Raw genomic sequence first — 21,919 nt, 5'->3', positions numbered from 1 at the left:
TAATAATGCTGGATATTTTAAAAGATAGTTCTGAAACTACACGCAGACAATATCCAATTCAGGATTTCCGAGCTCGATAGCTGCAGTCGCTTAAGTGCGGCCAGTATACAGTATTCGGAAGATCGTGGGTTCGAACCCCACTAGCCCTTTCCTGTCCCATCGTCGCCATAAGACCTATCTGTGTCAGTGCGACGTAAAGCCAATAGCAATTCAGGATTCATTACTAATCTTATCTTGTATTCTGTAATAACAAAACTGAATTGTTGCTCAATTTTCTTGAATGTTAGACATGATACTGTATAGGTTTTTAGGCTTATGCCGTATCAAGAAAATAAGGTGAAATTCTTTACGTTTCGCAGAGAACTGTGCTCTGCGTCATCAGAAGAAAATCTCGACTGTCCATGAGCAAGGCTTCTTAAACAATGACTTTCTGAAATTTAGACATTATAATAGAAGAGGAAATGGTACGTTCATTGATCACCAGATGGCTCCCTGGACGTGGCACAGCGCTAGCGTTTGAAGCGGAAGCTGACCGAACCATCAGAATCGGTCTAACAGGGTCACATAACATGTGCGCGTAACATGACATTGACACAAGCCTGGAATGAAACATCTGGCGATGAGGAACGTTTATGCAAGTTTTGAACAATCTGACTGCAATTTCATACCAATTTTAATGTCTATGGGACCCCCCCCCCCCCCAGCTTTTATGAAAATCGGATATAACGACAATTTGCTATAACAAGTACATTTCTTGCTGTTATGAATTCTCGCTATAATGGACTGCTAGTGTATTTAATGTAATAATAGTCAAATAACTGTAAGAAGGTTAATGTAATAAATGTATTGAATAAATGAATGCTCTTTCCCCAGTTTAAGGTGATCTAGAAATATGGGATGGGAGTATTCTATTCAATTCATTTTTGGCTTTCGCGACCAGGTCCACTGCCTCTAATATGAATCGCTGCTCAGTTAATCTAATGAGGCTGACTGAAGCCCGTTCCAGCACTCAGTCTAGAATTGAAATCCTTGAACTGGCCAGAAATACAATCCGAGACCTCTGGGTACCATGGGTACCAAGCAAGTAAGCCACCTCAACATCTTTACCATGAGGCTGGCAAAGATCCTTCTCAAGAAAGCATAAATAGTTTCTGTAACTTTCAATAGTATGGAGAACATTCCAGAAAGTTCACTTTCTTGAGTGATGAAGCTACATAAGGATTTTTCAACAATCATATCCCTTAAGAAAATTCAATATGAACTGATGAATCACATTGTGGCAGATTCAAATGTTTCTTAAATTAAGATCACAAATGAAATGGATAATAATTCACTTACAGTTTTCAAAACCTGTTGAGAGAAATTATGGTTGATGAATGTTGCTTCCAGGGCCAAATTTCGTGGCGAATTCAAACTGTTACCATCATCTTGAGGTGGCTCTACTGATGTTTCATTCACTGTCAGCAAATCTAGATGGAAAAACAGGAATTCATGGTATTACAAAATGGAAAGCTTCCACTGGTTGATTACTGTATCTATTTCCTTCCAGGGATTAAAACAAGGAAAGACCCAACAAAAAGCATGTACTCCACTACATGAGTTCTTAACTTTCCTAATTTTACTCTTAACTAGAAACTAAACAAAATAAAAAAAAATTCACCTTATTCCAGTTATTCCTGGAGTTGCCGGAGCCACCCTAGCACTCAAAATGTAACACTTTCCGCTCCAATGTTCGCACTGTGCCGACCTACCCTGAACGACATAACAACCCCGAAGTTGAAACTATACTGACAGAGTATTTATGTACATTATCCTTTCATTTACCATCGCTTTCCAGAACTCTCAGCACAAGGATGGGTTTACTGATGTCTCGTTTTTCATTTTCCAGCAAAAACCTTTCCTTTCCTTTTGCTTTTTGTCTAAATTTAGCTCATTTTGTCATCTAAAGAAAGCAATCCTTTTTCAAGTGCAGAGCCATGCCAGTTCTCAATGGAAACCTTTGTGAATTGAGTGAAGATGATCAAAAGCTGGAATCTGAACCTGAAGAGGTAAGTGAGAAGGATGGTTAAAACTTATTCTTTTAAGTGGAAATGATGTAGATTTGTAAATCCAAACCCATCAACTTCTTTTGCTGATGACCTTGCTTTTTTGAGTGATGGTGAACGTGATGTGCTGGTAAAATCTACTCTTACGGCCCAAGGCCTAATAACAATGTTCATAATGGTGTTATTGGTGCTGATGATAATAAAACAGAGTTCTTGTACTACTCAGTAAAATAGAGAGGTGACAACTGTTGGAACACCCTCGTGTCTTGCTGGCACCAGAGAGAACCCTTGTTTACTGTGTTCTGGTTTATGTCAAAGAGTGTGGGAATGATGCCAGAATGAAACCTTGTTTAATGTGTTCTGGTAAATGTCAGGGTGTTTTGGAGAATGTCACGAGCTAGGGAAATATTCCACCCTCACGTAAGAAGATGCAAAGAATTCTGCACATGATTGGTCAATTGGTTCCCTTGTTTTGGAAGGGTGCTATGTACAAACTGAGAGGGTTGACTTCATATTCTAAGATGCAAAGTTAGAATCAGGATTCAGATCTTTGTTCTCAGTTAGAGTGGACATGGTTCATTCGAGCTCTCGCTCAGAGATGGGGAGTTCTGGCCCAATGGGGATAAGCTAAATTTTTATTTTCATTATCATGTCTTAAATTAACTTGTTTCTCTCGCAGGAATTGTCAGGGACAGTCTCGCATCTTTGATGATTTAATATAGTTAAAATAGCACTTTTCAGCACTGTGAGGCATTTTTATTCAGGAGCAGGCAACCTTACCACGTAAATTGTAATATAAAAGTAATGTCATTGTATTTTTCTTTGTTGCATGTCTCGGTAAAATGGGGCTAGCCCACTGAACTAAAGGAATCTTCAATTCTGATGTAGGCTATTAGTTTCGGGGTCATGTCCTTAGAATCCACTTGATATTCGATAGTTCACTTGTATTTTCAAAATTCCTACTGTTGAACCTTGGTTCTAAAACGGTAAATATCTTCATTTCACCTTTAAAACTGTCTGCATTTATTTGGCACACAGAACATCACCTCGGTTCTGAGGTCAGGGCTACCAACCCTTCTGTGCCTGTGACCACAGCTATCATTTTGGTTGCTTTCAATTGTTTCTCAATTGTAATGTAATTGTTTTATAGTCCCAGACTGCAAGGGTCACAATATTTGTGAGAAGGCGATGATGTCTGGGTAAAAAACCATAAAAGATTTCTTCAAATCATTCTCAGAGTGTCAACGAACAGTGTAAACGTCTATTAATAAGGTTAAACTACGTGTTTCCTAAAATCATGCTTAAAGGTTGTGTTGTCTAAATGAACCTAAAGGATTATATAAACAGTTAAAAAAACCTACAACCTGTTTTCCAGTCAATGAGCGGATCAGGGATGGGATGAACGAAGCCTGCAACTTGTGGCGAGGATATGAATTGTGCCGAGGCCTGTCGCACTCCTCCGGGGCATTGATTAATGACTGACAGATGAAATGAAATGATAGTGGAGCGTTGCTGGAATAAAAGATGACAGGGAAAACAAGAGTATCTGGAGAAAAACCTGTCCCACCTCCGCTTTGTCCAGCATAAATCTCACATGGAGTGACCGGGATTTAAATCACGGTATCCAGCGGTGAGAGGTCGGCGCGCTGCCGCCTGAGCCAAGGAGGCTCCTATATAAACAGTATTTTAAGGAATCTGACAGCCTTATTTGAGAGTTCAAGCTCTACCAGTTTACGATCATGGCAGGATTGTCCAGCATTCTTCCACATAACCTGTTGTCCGTCTTCATTTTAGTTGTCCTTGTTAAGCGTATTTTGTTTATCTTCCCTTGCTTGTTTATTATGTTATTGTTGTTTTTTTTTTGCTAGGGGCTTTACGTCGCACCGACACAGATAGGTCTTATGGCGACGGTGGGATAGGAAAGGCCTAGGAGTTGGAAGGAAGCGGCCGTGGCCTTAATTAGGGTACAGCCCCAGCATTTGCCTGGTGTGAAGATGGGAAACCACGGAAAACCATCTTCAGGGCTGCCGATAGTGGGATTCGAACCTACTATCTCCCGGATGCAAGCTCACAGCCGCGCGCCTCTACGCGCACGGCCAACTCGCCCGGTGTGTTATTGTTTTTGTGTGTATAATGTTACCCCGTGGTACATAAAGAAACAGGTGGTGGTGCTAATTCTTTGAGTGAAAGGGACAGTGATGGGACGAGGTTCACATGTGGCACATGGTCATGGAAAGCCTAGTTAACATGTTTGCAACAGTTCAAAAAGCACCACACATTGGTTAAATATGCACAGAGAAATTGTTTGTGTAAAAATCGTTTCAGCTTTGTAAAAATAAATGTCTTTCTGTAGACAATAGTATACGAAGTAATTTTTGCCAAAATAAATCAAGAGTGGACTGCCTAAGAACTCTGAATTTAAACTGGAGTGGAAACAGTTATAAAGTGATGGTCAAATTAAGGAGCTTCCACACCTAGATGTTTTCATTAACTTTGTTAATAAACATTTTTGGATGTTAATAAACAAAACAGCGTGTTCATTAATTTTTCGAGGATGTTGATAAAACAATATCTTTAGACCTGATATAGGCTTTTGGGCTTATGTAGTGTCAAGAAAATAAGGTGAAATTCTTTACGCTATAAAGAACTCATACAAATCTTCATAGTTTGGCCTAGGGCACAATGCCTTTCCTGCACCTTATTTTCTTGACACAGCGTAAGCCCAAAAGCCTATATAATGTCTACAAGTACGGGCCGTGAAAGAGTCAATGGTAACATTAAATAATCTTTAACTTTTGTGAATAAAACTTTATACCGTATTTCACGGCATAATCGTCGCACTTTTTATACCAAAATTTTCGAAAAAAAATTGTAGGGTGCGACCATTATACGATGAATATTTAATACCAGTATTTGTATTACTCAAAAAATGTATTTATAACTAAATTGTATTTGATACAAATTTAAGATGCACGTAATACTCGCGTTTATACATCAAAATAATTAAAATAGTCTAAAACAAAATTCATAATTTTTCGCAACAATTCGGCGAACGTTTTTCCAACCTGAAAATAAAAATGAACGTATTAAGTAAATTTGTCATTAATTTGAGTATTAAAGTTAAAATATTAAACTTGCAAAAAATTATCGCTTTGTTGTGAAATGCGGACTTTCCGGTACGCAATTTATTCCAAATCTTCGGTGTCGCTATCGCAGGTTTCGCTATCTGATGCGCCGTCCTTGCCTCTGTTAATACCAGTATCAGATTCTTCGTCTCCCTGCCACACTGCGTCATCTTCGGAACCGTCTAGTGCATTCGAAATCCCAGTCCTTTTGAAGCTCTTGGAGACTACTTCAGGTGGTATAAGATCCCAACTCTTCTTCACCCACGAGCATAACAAGTCCAAGGGTGGACGCCTGATATTTCCGGCGGGCGTCAATTGCTGATCGCCGCTCATCATCCACTCGTTGTAAAATCGACGTAAGTGGTCTTTAAAGGGTTTATTAACACATACGTCTAGTGGCTGCAAAGCAGATGTTAGGCCACCAGGAATGACTATCTGTCCTGTCTTATTTGTAGTGAGAATTTGCTTCACTTCGTTCACGAGGTGACCTCGGAAACTATCTAAAACAAGCAGAGCTGGTTGTTTTAGTAGTGCACCAGGTCTTCTATTCCACACAGTTTTAACCCAGTCCAGCATGAGTTCTACGTCCATCCAACCCTTTGGTTGCACTCGTACATGAATTCCACGGGGAAACTGTATATTCTTAGGCATCGTTTTCCTCTTGAAAATGATGTAAGGCGGCAACTTTCTCCCGTCAGCTGTAATGGCTAGCATTGCCGTGCATCGCAACTTCTCACTACCGCTGGTTTTCATTAATACACTCCGTGATCCTTTTAGCGCAATAGTGCTGTTGCGAGGCATATCAAAAAAGATTGGAGTCTGATCGGCATTACCGATTTGAGAAAGCAAGTACGAAGTTTCCTTGCGCAAACGTATGACAAATCGGTGAAAATTTACAATCTTGTCCGTGTAATCAGCAGGCAACTTTTGGCTTAGTGTTGTTCTCCTTCGCACTGACAGATTGTGTCGTCGCATGAACCCCTTAATCCACCCACGAGTCGCCTTAAACTGAGTTACCGGTATGTTGTGTTTGCGCGCTACCTCCTGTCCCTTAATTCGTAACATTTCATATGATACACTGCAGCCATTGTTACGTATTTCACTGACGTACCTTAACACTTCTTAGTCAATTATAGGAAACTTCCCTGTTTTAGGATCTCTAAACGCGCGTCTAGAAGGGTTTGTGCTTTTTAGCTTGTTTTTTACTTTCAGCCAGTCACGCACCAACTTTTCACTCACAGAAAATTTTCTTTCTGCAGCTCTGTTCCCGTGCTGTTCAGCGAAGGCAATTACGCTTAGCTTGAAGCCCGCAGAATAGCTTCTATATTTACCCATAATCGCTTATAAATGCTTCACACGTTAATGTTTTGCGATATAAATGACTTTCCGTAATTGTTCACTATTAAAACAAATTATTTCTGCAAACACCCAAAACACAAATTAAAAACTTAAATTCTCACGCACACATGTCTACAGTAATCACGTAAATCTGAAACAAATAAATGCATCTGTGATCTGTCCATTCCAGAGCAGCCAATACTGTTAGGCAGCAAGGAAGCATGCAACAATTTATCAGTTTAGCTAGTTGGTTGCGACACTACTGCGCTTGCGCAATGCTCGCAAACCGGAGCTCTAGCTAGCGCGGTGTAGATCTACTGTATAGTTGACTGTATTCCGAGACGTCAGTAACAAACATTCATTTTTTTTTTTCAATTTCTTTTAAACATACGGTAATTAGGTTAATATTTTTTCCCAGTTATTGATGATTTTACATTACATTACTGACGAGTTTATAAAATAAAACTTTAATAGCATTGGATAATAATTATCTTGACTGCTTGGATAAAAGTTTTCATCCCATGCCCAGACACTTATGACGTAGTAGTAAGATAAGAGTCTAGAGATGACAACTGAGACATCGTAAATATTTCGGCTGAATAATTCCGTGGAAATCTGCGTTATCGTCTTGGATTTCACTTCGTGCGCTCACTACCGGAGCCGGCCCTATGGTGTAGGGGTAGCGTGCTTGCCTCTTACACGGAGGCCTCGGGTTCAATTGACGGCCGGGTCAGGGAATTTTACCTGTATCTGAGGGCTGGTTCGAGGTCCATTCAACCTACCTAGCCGGTATTTCCTGGCGACGTTGCCGATAAGCGATAACTTACAGCCTTACGTATTTCAAATGGGAACTTATAATATGTAGGTGGTGAATAAATAGTACACTGTCTCGCGACCACGTTGTCAAACTGCCGATAGTCTACCAGTAAGCCATGCGTCGTACATATACCGGTATTATTTATTTATACGTTGTGCAACATGTCGCAAACGTGACTGTGTTGCCAAATTGCCCATAAACCATACACGTATTTAAATTGCGCATTCATGTGCAATTTACGTTGCAGTTCCATTTACCTTTTAACCAGATTAGTGAACAAAGTTTGGACGTGCGACGATTATGTAATTAAAGGTTTAAAGTCCGATTTTTGTATTGAAAATAAAGGATGCGACGATTACGCGGTGGTGACGATTATGCCGTGAAATACGGTATTAACTTTTCGTGCTTTTGTTATTTCGGTTCGTGCATGAGCAAGGACGCAATTTGAGTATGCAAATTCGTAGTGTGGAAATACAAAGATTTTATGTTTCTTTTAACAACTGACTATCAAATCGTAAGTGAAAGTTCTATTATACAGCACCTTTAATTCTGTATGATACTCTTTGAACTGTGTTTTGATGTAGTTCCATTTCCAGCTTCGCTCCTCATTGAATAACCTAACCTTCTATAATTACTTATCATTTCGCATTATCCAGCTGTAGCCGGGTAGGGGCAAATATGGTGCCTCTCCACTTTCTTCGGTCCTTCCACCACTCCTCCAACACTGTGTCCCAGTCCAGGTTTCTTTCTCTAATATTGCTTTGGATTGTGTCCTTCCATTTCAATCTTGGTCGTCTGTGGTCTCTCCTTTGCATTTCCATAACCTTTTTTAGCATTCTTTCATCACTCATTTGCTTTTTGTGCCCCAACCATCTTAATCAACTCTTCTGTATTCTATCATTCATTTTTTCCAATTTCTTCCTGGATTTTCTCATTCCTTATTTTGTCTCCTCTACTCTTCTGGATCATATTCCTCAAGAACTTCATTTCGGCTGCCTGTAGTCGACTCTCATCCTTCTTTATCATTGTCCAAGTTTCTGCTCCGTAAGTTGTTATGGGTACTTTATACATCTTGTACATAGTTTCTTTTGCTTCCAATGGCACATCTTTGTCCCATAACATGTTTCTTACACTATGACAGAAACAGCTTCCAGCTTGAATCCTCTTACTAATTTCAGCATTCAGTCGAGCATTCTGCATTAATTCACTCCCCAGGTATTTGAATGTCTCCACTACTTCCAGGGGTTTGTCTGCAAGTCTAATCTGACCTTTCCCTTCTTACTCCCCTCTAGTCAATAACAAGAGTTTTACTCTTTTCTATACTTATTTTCAATCCACATTCTTCGATCCTCCAATTCACCACATCCAACTGTTCTTGAACATTCATGTCCTCTTCTCCCCAAATCACAATATCATCTGCAAATAACATGATGTTCATTTCTCTTCCTCCATATGCTGCTCTAGCTGTTTTCATGATATCATCCATTACTATTGTAAACAGGATTGGTGATAGAACACTTCCCTGTCTCAGCCCACTGATTATTTTGAACCAACATTCCTTGTACATTGCCATGATCATTTTTATTAATCTCTGTCCAATTCCTTTTTGCACCAGACTGTCCCAAACTTTAGTCCTGGGGACACTGTCATATGACTCTTCAATGTCAATGAATGTCATCACCATATCATTTCCATACTCCCATTGCTTTTCCATTAGTTGTCTCATAATTAAAATGGGCTCTACTGTTGACCTTCCACTTCTGAAACAAAACTGATTTTCCTGTATCTAATTTTCAACCCTCAACCTTATCCTACTTTCCAGTATCCTCTCCATTATCTTAGCAACATGGGATATCAGAGTAATTCCCCTGTATTTCTTCTATTTTATTGCCTTTCTTGAAAATTGGGATTATTCCCTTTTGCCAATCCGCTGGGACTTCCTTATTCTCCCAGACAATCCTGAGAACTTCGTATGTCCAATGCAGGCCTGCGACTCCAGCTGCCTTTATCATCTCTACTGAAATTAATTACTTTTATATCATCAAAATAATACTATCCTAACTAGGTTAAATGAAGATTTTCTTTATTTCGTACCTTTACAAATTCCCTAATATTGCTGTATAAATTCTCAAACATCTTAGGCACAATAACTGAAATTGCTTTGTTTTGATACTCTAGACAAATAGGTATAGAAGTGAAATGTCTGAGTCACCAGTAATCTAGAAGTCATACCTATAAAGAAAATAGCCTGCAATTATTGGAGCCGGCTTTCCAATAATATGTATCATTTCTTGCAATTTCAGGTCCAATTACTGTCAACAAGAACTGAAAGTCATCTAGAGGCATTCTCAAGAAAATTCTGAAAGCGTGCAGCATCGTGAATTAAAAGTTCTGACATGTTTTCTCTCCAAAATTACTTCTAAATGCCTTTCCAGTATTTTTTCTTTGCCACACTTTGCGTATGTTCTTCTTCCTGGCCTTATGCATCGTAACCTCACAAACACCGTTTTTAGTAGCTTTACGTCGCACCAACACAGATAGGTCTTATGGCAACAGCTTTTCTGGTGTGGAAATAATGTTGAAGAAGTTCATTAACAAAAGTTTATTAACTAGGTTGAGAAACGTTTTCATTAATATTGTTTATTAACCATTTCAGACCATGTACGCACAATTGTACGGGTTCGTATTGTATTTATGTCTGAGCGTACTTGACGTTTTCTTGGCGCTAGACCGGACTGCAGTGCTTGTGTGGGACACATAACAGTACTTCAGTAGTTTTTATTTAGCGACTGACCATCAGCGGACAGGAAGAAGAGTTTAATAATACAGATGATCAGCAAGATGGACGGAAGCAGTAAATCCTTAAGTATTTATTTATTGCATTCATATCAATCTAGAAGCTTTACTGAACATCAGAATGTAATCAATGAAGTGTGTAAATTGTTCAGCGAACGTAAACTGTGAACTTACATCATCATAATTACGTAATAGCATGAGGTTTTCAATGTTGATATGCACATTTGTGCGGGGTAGGTTTCCCTACAGGCAGTGCATGCGGGAATGTTGGGTGCTGCCACCAAAAGAATTGTGAAAGCAGAACTCGTACTCTACATGAGAAATGTAATGTATAAGATTTTAATTGTTTAAAATCATTCCACACTCTAAAATAGAACATTTGATCATGTACATATGCATATTCACATGTACTGAGTTGATATTTTTCTTCTGTAAGTAGTGAATTAAGTTCTGACACGCACAATTGTGTAGGTGTTTTTTTTACAGATGTTAAGTTTTATTTTGTAAAATAAACTAAAAATATATGTATTTAAGAGCATTTTAGTCAGTTTTTTACCTACAAACAAAAATTCACACCTCCAGTTTTCGTTCAGGTCTGAAAGGGTTAACTTTGATGTGGACTAGTAATAACAGTCTTCCTCAGATGAAACGTATAGCATTTAATGATATAGTCGTATCACAAAAATATTGCATTCTGATGTGTGTCCAACCCTTGTCCTGTTTCTGGCATGCAGTGAGATGAATCTTTGTGGTAAGTTTTTTTTAAAGAACGGATGCTCTTCCCAAAGTCAAACTCACCAGAGTAGTTAATGAGATGAGATGAAATGAATGACGGGATATGAGGAACAGAGAGGGTGAAACCTGGTGCCAGCACATAGCCCACTCCTGCTGAATAGCACCAAAGGGCTGCTCAAGGTTTAATGTCACCATCCGACAATGAATAACCATCAATAGTGTCATTTACCCTTACTACACGTGAACACTGCGGAGAGGCTTGGAATGAGTCCAGACTTTTGGCACGCAATCTATTGATTAGAAATTTTACGCCACCATGTTTCCTACCTTGCCGGTCAACATTCTGATGGTGAATTTTTTCGACCACTGGGACTCGAACCATGGAGTCAGAACATACAGACTTGACACCATAACGATCATGGCCACCAGATGGCCTCAAATATTGCATTCTGATTATGGAGTAGTATTATATAATGAAAATTACAGCTGCAATTTTACTGCGGTGATTTTGTTAGTCAGAGTGAAGTAGAAGAAAATTAAATTTGTCTGCATGTCTATACCTAAATTTTATCGCATTGGTTGATTCACACATAAAAAAACCTATTCCTACGCGGGAAAAAAAATTACTCCGCTGCAATTTGAAAAACATCACAAATCCCTTCGAAGAACAACTACAGGTACTCGATGCACATAATATGCTGATAAGATGCATCAAAATACAGTAACTGATTCTTAGTGATGAATTTATAGTATAAAAATGACCACACAAGTTATTTATAATGCTGAAGTAGGTCTCATGCCAGCCCCCAAGTGCAGGGGTAATGTGCCTGCATCTTACCTAGAGGCACCGGTTTTGATACTTTGACAGAGATTTTAAATCTGGTCTGAGGGCAGGAATGGGATTCATTCAGCCTTGTGAGACAACTGAGGAGCTGTCTGATATTCAAGAAAAAGTGAACCCGGTCAAGAAAGCTAGGCAATACAGCTGAGTATGTTGTCATGCTGACCCTGTAGCCCTCTAGTGTCTGCAAGCCATCTGCCTGGGCAGGAATCATCTTGCCAGGTCAAAGACCTAACAGCTATTGCATCGAGACTTTAAAAAGTTTTTTTATTGTAGGTCTCACATGGACAAGGATGAGAACTATATTTAGTACGGACAGTGGAGAGACTGTAGGCACAACACAAGTCCGAACATCACACCTCCCCGAGGGTAGGGCTTGAAGAGTTGTCGTCTAAATTTCCTATTCTCTACTGGTAATAATCCAGAATACACTGTCAACACAACAATATGTTTACGATATTCTCTCCTCTTATGTGCATCCATTCATGTGGTGGCTCTAGTAAATCTTCCTCCTCCTGTTGGCGTCAAGATGGCGGCTAGAGGAGACACACGCAAGCTTAGTGCTGCTGCAGTTTGTGTTGTTTGTGTGGTAATAATCAGAGTTGTTGCGCTTTACGGTTCTCTGCACGGGTCTATTCGAGTTAAGGAATCGGTGTGTGCGAGTGAAAAAGTGAGTTCTCCTTTTGCATGGCTACTAGCAGAGAGAAACTACTACATTCCGGCATTCTCTCTGACTGCATGCGCCATTTTCCAGACTTATAGGCGCCTCCCTACTAGCTCGGAGCCGAACAAGCCAAGGCCTGGTCACTCAGCGATTAGGGGCTTGCTTTGCCTCCTACTACTGGCTGGAGATGTCCACTTAAACCCCGGTCCCACCACTTGTGAAATGAAAACAGACATAAACATCTATTGTCAGAACGTGCAAAGCCTAAACAATAAGTTGTCTGATTGTGAACTATCCCTGCCAGACTTAAGAGAAGTTGATGTGATTGGACTTACTGAAACATGGCTCTCTTGGGCTAGTGACAGTGAACTACCACTCAATGCTAATTACAGCATATTCCGTCGTGATCGCGCTACTCTAGGTGGTGGAGTGATGCTAGCAGTAAACAGTGCGTTACCATGTAAACGAAGGACAGATCTCGAACAGAACTGTGAGTTAGTGTGGGTGGAGCTACTCTTTCCTCGACGCTCTGTACTTGTCGGATGTTATACAGACCACCACACAGCCCATTCTGTGACCTTGAACAGTGCCTGGACTCAGTCATTGCAGTGCTCCTCATGGTGAAGTAATTTTAATGGGCGACTTTAACCTGTCTATAAAGTGGTCTTCTCCAACTACCGGACAGTCAGCTAACAACTGTGACACATACTTTATAGACAGTTTTATTAATGGCCTCGGCCTGAAACAGTTTAATATGTACCCAACCCGTGGACCCAACACCCTGGACTTCATACTCTCCTCATTAGAACTTAAAACAATAACCCCAGACAGAAACCCTTTCCTGTGCGACCACCAGTCCCTTGATGCTACATTCCTCCTTCCCCACCCCTCCTCAAAGCCTCACAGCAGGACATTCTACCGCCCTACCTACAACTGGCGCCGTGCCGACTGGCCTGCAATGTGTCATGCCCTGGAATGCCTTCCATGGAGTCTGCTCGAAATAGCTGATATCGAATCCACTCTTGACCTGCTGTACGACTGGCTGCAAGCTGCAATTAAAGAGTTCGTACCTGCACAATGGGATACTATTAGCAAACATCAACACTGGATATCACAAGAGACCAGACTGATACTATTTAATAAGAAGAGAGCTTGGCGCCTGTGAAAAGACTTCCCTACCCCACACACTCACAATACCTTCGTTAAAATCCGCCACCACGCGAGGTTTATGGTCAGAAGAGACTACAAAACACACGTAGACACTGTCACTGAAAACATCCGTAGCAATCCCAAGCGCTATCGATCGGAGTCTCGTCAACACAACGCGTAAACCACAACGATGCAACAGCAGATGGTGCTGATCGCAATGAACTGTTCAAGAGGTATTTCTTCTCCAACTTCTCCCCTCCCTTACAAAACCAACCGCTCCCTCCCGTTGGTACAGCTTCAAACAGAACCCTATCAAGCATAACTACCACACCAAGTGAAGTTCATAACCTCCTTCAAACTCTTCGTACCAACAAAGCTACCGGTGCCGACACTATAGGTCCTCTTTTCCTAAAAAATACTGCCAGCCATCTTTGCGTCCCTCTCTCTAAATTATTTAACAGATGTTTTGCCGCGGGCTATTTTCCTATTACCTAGAAACAGGCAAATATTGTTCCACTTCTCAAATCAGGCAACTAATTTAATGTTTCATCTTACTGACCAATCTCTATTCTCCCCACACTATCCTTTATCTTTGAAAAAATTATACACCAGCGTCTCCTCGTATTCACTTTGCCGTATATCTCAACCAAGCAGCATGGTTTTCTACCAGGTGGCTCTTGTCTAACAAATCTGGCCACTCTGCATAGCTTTGCATCACACGCCATTGCAGCTAAATCACAGCTGGATATCTGCTACGTAGACATTTCAAAAGCTTTCGATTCTGTAGACCATACTCTGTTGCTCCATAAACTCTCCGAACGATTTAATATACATGGCAGTCTTCTGACCCTTCTTGCTGGCTTCCTACATAACCGTTGGCAGAGAGTGGTAATATCAGGCACTTCATCCTCATGGTTACCAGTCACCTCCGGTGTCCCACAAGGCAGTACTCTTGGCCCCTTGCTGTTTTCTTTGTTTATGGACGATCTGCCGTCCGAACTCAATGAAACTCAATGAAACAACTCTTTGCTGACGACTGCAAGATATTTAGGGAGATCAGGAATCCAGCGGATGCAGCTCTGCTACAGTCCTCACTTAATGCCCTCTCGAACTGGTGCCATACTTGGAAACTTATCCCCAATCCACAAAAATGCAGCCACATGACCATAACACTATGTAAATCTCCTCTAAGGACATCATATGACCTACTCGACAAGCCCATCACCGTGATTATGCAACAGCGTGACCTAGGTGTAATATTCGATACAAAATTACAATTTAAGACCCATGTAGAAACATATACAACCAAGGCTATGAAATTACTAGGCATTATCTATCGCTTCACAGAAATTTCTGACCCCATTGCTCTTCGTCACTTCTTCCTCACGATCATTCAACCTCTCTTAAACTACTGCTCTCCGATTTGGACAACAGCCGCCCTCTCCAATACTAAGCAGTTAGACAGAGCAGTGTCCTTCTTTGCTGGAATTGTAAGGAACAAAAACCCCAAGCTCAGAAATCTGTCTACGCAGCAGGTATTAATGGCAATTAATGTGTCACCGCTGCACATCAGGCGACAGGTAGCTGACTTGAGTTTCCTCCACAGGATCTTCAATGGACTCTACCGCTCGGAACATCTTGTCTCACTCTTCTCTCTCTCCGCGTTCCTTCCCGCTCCACCAGAACCAAAGACCTTCTCCACATTCCCCACACTCAGCACTCAATACTTCAACGATCTTTCCTAATCCGCCTCCCAACACTCTTTAACAATATTAATAGGAGACAAGAGCTTGATATAGCATCAAATAAAAGTGTATTCGAGAGGTGTGTAAATAGTATCTTAAAGATAAGTTGATGGGAAGGGATTATACCGCCATCTTGACCCACGACGACTTGGCTATGAACATGGACATTCTCATGGTTTTCGATTTGGACAGTTATTAGTAGGATGTGTACCTGATCTTGTTATATTTTGTTATGTTTGTTATATTTTATTATGAAAGTTTACGTTTGTTAAATAGTCTGTTGACAGTGCAAGTGAAATTTGCTCAGTGTAGCTGTATCTTGTGCTTCGTGAATAAATAAAAGATAATGCCCATCAACAAAGAAAACAAGCTGCATTTGCCTTTCTCTATACTGTTTGGATTATTCTTGACCAGTCCCCTCTCTAGACTCTCAGAGACAGCACCTTCCGGTATAGTCCCATGTGAGAGAACTTACGTGGCAAATGTAGTAAAAGTGGCACAATCCTATGCATATGACTATCGTTTATCTTTACACTCCACCAATCACCATACAGTTATATAGCCCCAGACTAGAGGCCTCTTTACTCTGATATTGCACAGACCTAAATAATCAGCTCCTCAAACTAAAGCATGAAAATAAATATATGTTAGTACACATGAAAAAGTAAGGTGGCTGTTTTATACAATACAGGTTTGTAACTGATGAATAGTAATTTCTACAATTACTAAAAATAATTGTGCCATACCCTGGTTCTAAGAGCAATGGGTCAAAAAAGGGAATATGAAAATAATAAAATTACATTAAATTTATTGATCAATTAGATGCCATCACATTGGTATTATGTTTACTCACCAAATTCTGTGTTGTCTCTCTTATCAAAGAACAATTTGTCACCAATCTTCTCAATAACAATATCCCAAGAATAATTTGAACGGGTGCAGCACATTAAGGTTGCAAGGATAGCATCTGTAGCAAAAACTGTGCCCTCTGTCTTGGACAGTTTACGAATAATGGGATCGTCTGTTGTGGTTACAGTGTGGAAGATACGATCGATTCTCTGCAAAGGCTTTTCATTCTTCACATTCACACGATCATACGCCTTATCGTAGTACTCAAGAGAACCACAACATACTCTGAAATACAACACACCTGTATAAATGAAACATCACACTTGTACTATGTTTACAAGAGAAAAAACATTGCATTGAAACAGATAAGTCTTACGGCGACAATGTGGTAGGAAAGGGCTAGGAGTGGGAAGGAAGCGGTCGTGGCCATAATCAAGATACAGCGCCAGCTTGGGGTAAAAATGGAAACCATGGAAAATCATCTTCAGGACTGCCAACAGCTGGGTTCGAAGCCACTATATCCTGAATGCAAGCTCACAGCTGCGCGCCCATAACCACAGGGCCATCTGACTCGGTTAAAAAAACACTCCTCCAGCAAGCATAAACAGTAATGATACTACTACTTATACAGTAGAACCTCGATAATTCAAAATCCCGTCTAATTTGAAGAAGCTCTCGTTCCCAGAAACATGCGATACGGTTTTGCATGTTATTTAAATTGTTTAATTTGAAATACGGATAATTCGTAATATGAAGTACAATGTCAGCCCCATTACCGAAATAAAGACTTTTAATTCAAAACTGCCTTTACATTTTAAAACAATACTATGTTACAGAGTAATTTAAATCCAAAATTTATCCGCATCATGATAGAACACGTCTTCCGGAACGTGCAGGTGTAGCTTTCTGCACTTTCGCACACTTCAGTGTGCCTACAGTGTGCTTCATAATTGCTAAGTTCGAGTGAAATTGGAATTCTTTTGTATTCAAAATTTTTAAGAAACTCCGTAATATCACGCAGCAGGCAATGTGCGGAGAAACAGAATCCGCGAACACTGGCGATGCCTACAGTTGACGAAAAAGTGTGGCTCATATAATCAATTTCTAGGCACTGAACAATATTATCATTGCCGATGAAACTGCATTGCTTTCTTTTAATGCTGAGCCCAAACGGTCTTATGGTTTTAAAGGTGAAAGTGCCAGCCGGGAAATCGTACAAGGGTGCATCTCATGAATTCGACATATAGCCTAAAATGACTTGCATAATCAGAACAACTGACTAAAGTTTGTGAAGGAGGACTGTAAACCTTTCCATTAACATGGGAGGAAAAGTCCAAAGAAGGCGATGAAAAAGTGTCAGCGGGGATTGTTGACAGAAAATGAAGACCCAGACTCAAGCAATGATGACATCAATTAAGTAAAGGATGAGGATAGCCCGTGGTTCCAACAACAAAAAGGCAGTGTAATTTTTACATTGTTTTTTTGCTCCCCCCCCCACACACACAACTTAGGCCTGAATATTTCTGTGATGCATAAACATACACCAGTGTTAAAAACAAGGATTTTCTTGTTACAGGTAGTGTTTTTTCATTCAAGTTGTGTGCTCTCCACGTTCCAATGGCCACACCCAACCACCACATTACAACTTTACAAAACCAAAAATCAGGATATTTTGATATGAAAATCAGGAAAAATCAGGAGAAATCAGGAGATAGAATTGGTCAAAATTGCTTATTCTACATATCTTGTGCAATACAGTACTGTGAGATATTTATAACATGTATTGTCTCAAAGCCCGACTGTTGCCATACGATGCTACAAGGCTAGAAATTACACATCTCTATTCCCTCATCCCTCTCTAAAGAACCAGAGAAACAAGGAAATGCCATTTGGTCCTTGTTTCAATGACGGTGAAATCCTGACATTCACCTCCCCGCGGTAGAGGGGTGGCAATGACTGCATATAAGAATATTTTATATGCAGGCGGCTAACGAATGAAGGGACCGATTAACTCCCGGTATAAGGAGATCCCCTATACCAAGTGCCAACAGTCTCTTTGAGAGTGGATGAGCGGGTATGGGTAAGGGCACCCTATTGTCCTGGGGACAAGAAATTGTTCCCAAAGGCGGAGGAATCAGTTTGGTCAATGGCATTAGGATGCAGAAGGCAATGGGAAACCACTGCATTAAAGATCCATAAGAGATATTCCAATAAATTCACATGGCATGACTGCAACATCAAGATCAGAGCTGGCCGTGTGGACCGTCAACTTCCGTTCGGAGACTATGTCTTAAGAAGGAGAAGATTCCCTCATAGGAAGTATGTGAGTGAGATGATTGGTCTCTGATAAGCCTACCGAAAATAGTATGAACTCATGCTCCACATTTGCGAATCAGTCATGCACTTAAGATGCCATTACTTAGCAAATGTATAGATTAATATATTGCGTCAAGCACCCGCGCGATTATGCGAAGCGCATGCTATTTGTATCATATAACTAGCTGATGTACCCGTGCTTTGCTACGGAATTCTCAGGAAGACTGTCCTTATAGCTTTTCCAACTGAAGTCAACATAGGTCATTACAATGACGTCAGTGCGAATGTCGCGATTAAAAGCAATGCTGCCATATGAAATATTCAATAAAATGAAATAGAACATGTTTTCTCACTTTTAAACGAAAAGTACCATGGTGCTGATCTTTGAGTTCAAAGTTCCAGAGCTAGAATGACCAGGTTGCAGACAGCCGCGAACACTCCTGTGTAATCATTCCATTTAAGTGTGCACACTGTTCATTCCAATCACTGCCTCAGACTAGGGATCGAATAGCTGGAATACTATGATGATCCAGTGTGTTACGTACCAGTAGTACATATCAGAAAATTTATAAACCAGAGGAATGACATGCTAAAGAAGAGAGAGATCTAACTTCCCCGCTACTTCCCGCCAATATTCAGGCAGGCTGTTATACTTGATACACAGCAGTAATCCCATGTATCAGAGAGAAATGGCAGCAGAATACACAAGGCACATCACAAAACATAATGGTCAATTTAATGTTACTGTTGATCAATTTTATGAGCTTTCTATATTGCAGGCCTCACATTTCGTTTTCTTCCGACTCTGTGCTATCAGAGCATCTAATGTAAAGTGAGTCGTCCTTTCCTCTTGTGTTATTATTCAAGCGATCATTCCTTCATGACCTGTTTCTCATTCTTATAATCATCTTCACAATTTAATCACCTGACCACCAATACTATTATAACTGGTATGGTAAAACTGAGAAGACATAAATAATCAGAAATTGTATCCTCTATAACTTTTGTTATGTAGTACTTTTTGATATGACCAGTAAAATAGGTAATCAAAGATTAAATTTTAGGCACCTTCCCCTAAACTACCATTTCGAACAGGGTGAATAAAATTATTTATAGCGTAGTCCGTAGTTTCTTATTCCCCGACTTTACATAAAATTCTGCTCACTCATTTCCTCGTACCTCGATGCAGATATGGGCCTAGCAACAAAAATCCAAATTCATGAATATCTCTGTTTCATAGCCGGTACGGTATAAATGTATACGACGTCAATGATTGGAAATTTAATAATATATAGCTTTAGATATGTAGTATTTATCGATAGGGCCAATAATAACAAATATTTGAGAATTAAATTTCAGGCTTTCCCCTAAACTACCATTTCACTCAGCGTGAATACAAATTATTTATGGCCTAGATTGTAGCGACTTTTTCCCCGACGTTATGTCCGATTTTCATTAAATTCTCTTCAGCCGTTTTCTCATGATGAGCGTACATACATACAGATAGACAGACAGAAATGACGGAAAATTAAAACGTGCATTTCCCCTTGTTACTGTGGTTGCGACTGGTACGGAAAAATTATTTTTAAATTCTGAGCAATGTACAAACTTTTCTTTTATTTATATTGAGATAAATTAAAATTAGTCAGAATTGTCTATAAATTGCTCCTAAAATCTCTAGAAAAGTCACTAGTCGTTAGTTATCATTAAAATTCTGTCACTAAATTACTAAGAAAGACTTCATATCTGGCGACTAGTCTGATGTGAACGAACACGAACATAGCATGCGAGAACGAGAGATTGACAATCGATATACGCGCTGTGATTTCAATAAACATCGCACATTCGCGCACATTCCTCGCATTAATAAACGTCGATATTTTGTTTGAAAGTGGCCAATGAGCGAAGGACTTCCGGCCACTGGCGTAAAAAAAGGAGAATTGGTGGGATTTGAAAACAAACATTTGATGTTCACCTAAAAATAAGCTGAAATCGGGCGAAATAATAGAATAATCGGGAGTCTCCCGCCTAAATCGGGAAAGTTGGCAGGTGTGCAGTAATATTTTCAGTCTTGGTTGCATAGGATGTTAAGTGGTGAATCACCGCTTATAAAAAGATGTGAATTGTTTATCTTAATTACATGTCATGTATTATGTCGCATCAAAACAAAATAGCTTGCTGTAACAATGGATTTTGATGAAGTTTGCACCTACAGAACCCTCCCTCAATTCTGGAAGTAAAAACTGAGGGGAGGAAAAAAGGCAGGGGGGGGGGGGGAAATATGGTATTGATCTGCTTACAGCATGGGGAGTCAGGTACACATTGCCAGACTGGACAACATACTGAAGGAGTTCTAATCAGGCAATAATAACTCTCGTACACAAAGTTATAGAAGACAAAACTCTACATTAACACGAATCTTAGTAAAAAAAAATTTAAAAAAATAAAAATAAAAAATAAAATAAAAAGCACATACTCAGCAAAAGAAATCTCTGAGACTCTGTTTCATAAAACAAGCTGGAGAATAAATATCTCGTGGAGCAAAAGCATCCTACTTACATGTCTTCGCCATCTTTAACATTTGGCAATGACAGTTTTGCAAGACGAGGGAAGTCCATCTCCTCAATAGTATTCCAATCAGGACGAACTGTCACAGAAGCATCCCGGTTCTTCATTGGCGGCTGGTTCTTATTGTTACGCATTCCTTGCCGCTGCGGCCACTTACGCTGCTGGCGCTGATTCCTACATACATTAATTCAATTAATGGATCATAGTTCAGTGCTAATCAAGAATGTAACAATTAATTGAGTGTGAAGAACATTGATGTTCAATGACATTTCAAGCTACAATATACAACTTCAACTCTTGTAAAGACTAAGAAAGGCCTAATTCAGGATTACACTTTCTTTCAATACTGTAAACTAAGAAATAATAATAATAATAATAATAATAATAATAATAATAATAATAATAATAATAATAATAATAATAACAAAAACAATAATAAAGGCGTGTAGCCTCCAGAGAGGCCTGGTGCAGGTCTTTTAAGTCCATGGCCACAAGCAACCAACGCATCTGAGACGATGGGGCCCTACCTACCTATGATGAATTCTAATGCTGAAGACCACTCACCCAGCCCTACACCCACACCCCCGTCAGAATTAACCAATGAAGGTTAAAATCTCCAACCTGGCCGGGATTTGACCCGGGACCTACTGGACTTGAGACCAGTAAGTTAACCATTTAGCCACGTGGTCGCATCAAGGATTAATATTACAGAACATATAATAAGCTCATTACCCTTAAATGAATTCTGGTAATGTCAATGAAGAGTGGTGGTGGCCAAGAACTGCGTGCTAGCATGATTGCGCCTGACCAACAATCCTGCCATCCCCCACCTCTGCAATATTAAGCAAAAGTGTGTGACAGAGATGGAGTATGCAGGCAAGGGTAAGTGAAAGGAATGTCTGTGATGAAATCAGACTGATAAAGCATAATC

The 21,919-nt window shown here is 40.0% G+C and overlaps 1 protein-coding gene across 1 annotated transcript in view; it reads right to left on the bottom strand.

Annotated features, from left to right (window-relative positions):
- Positions 1-21,919, bottom strand: part of eIF3d1 (eukaryotic translation initiation factor 3 subunit d1) — an 80,386-nt gene that overhangs the window by 49,938 nt on the left and 8,529 nt on the right. The window contains exons 4-6 of the mRNA XM_067149902.2: positions 20,980-21,162; positions 16,109-16,389; positions 1,339-1,469 (exon numbers count right to left, since the gene is read on the bottom strand). Coding sequence (XP_067006003.1) covers positions 1,339-1,469; positions 16,109-16,389; positions 20,980-21,162 — 595 coding nt within the window. The remainder of the gene's footprint in view (positions 1-1,338; positions 1,470-16,108; positions 16,390-20,979; positions 21,163-21,919) is intronic.

The sequence above is a fragment of the Anabrus simplex genome, chromosome 6 (genome assembly GCF_040414725.1).
Source record: "Anabrus simplex isolate iqAnaSimp1 chromosome 6, ASM4041472v1, whole genome shotgun sequence".
In the NCBI taxonomy this organism is placed as follows: domain Eukaryota; kingdom Metazoa; phylum Arthropoda; class Insecta; order Orthoptera; family Tettigoniidae; genus Anabrus; species Anabrus simplex.
This window is presented reverse-complemented; position numbering and strand designations above follow the sequence as displayed.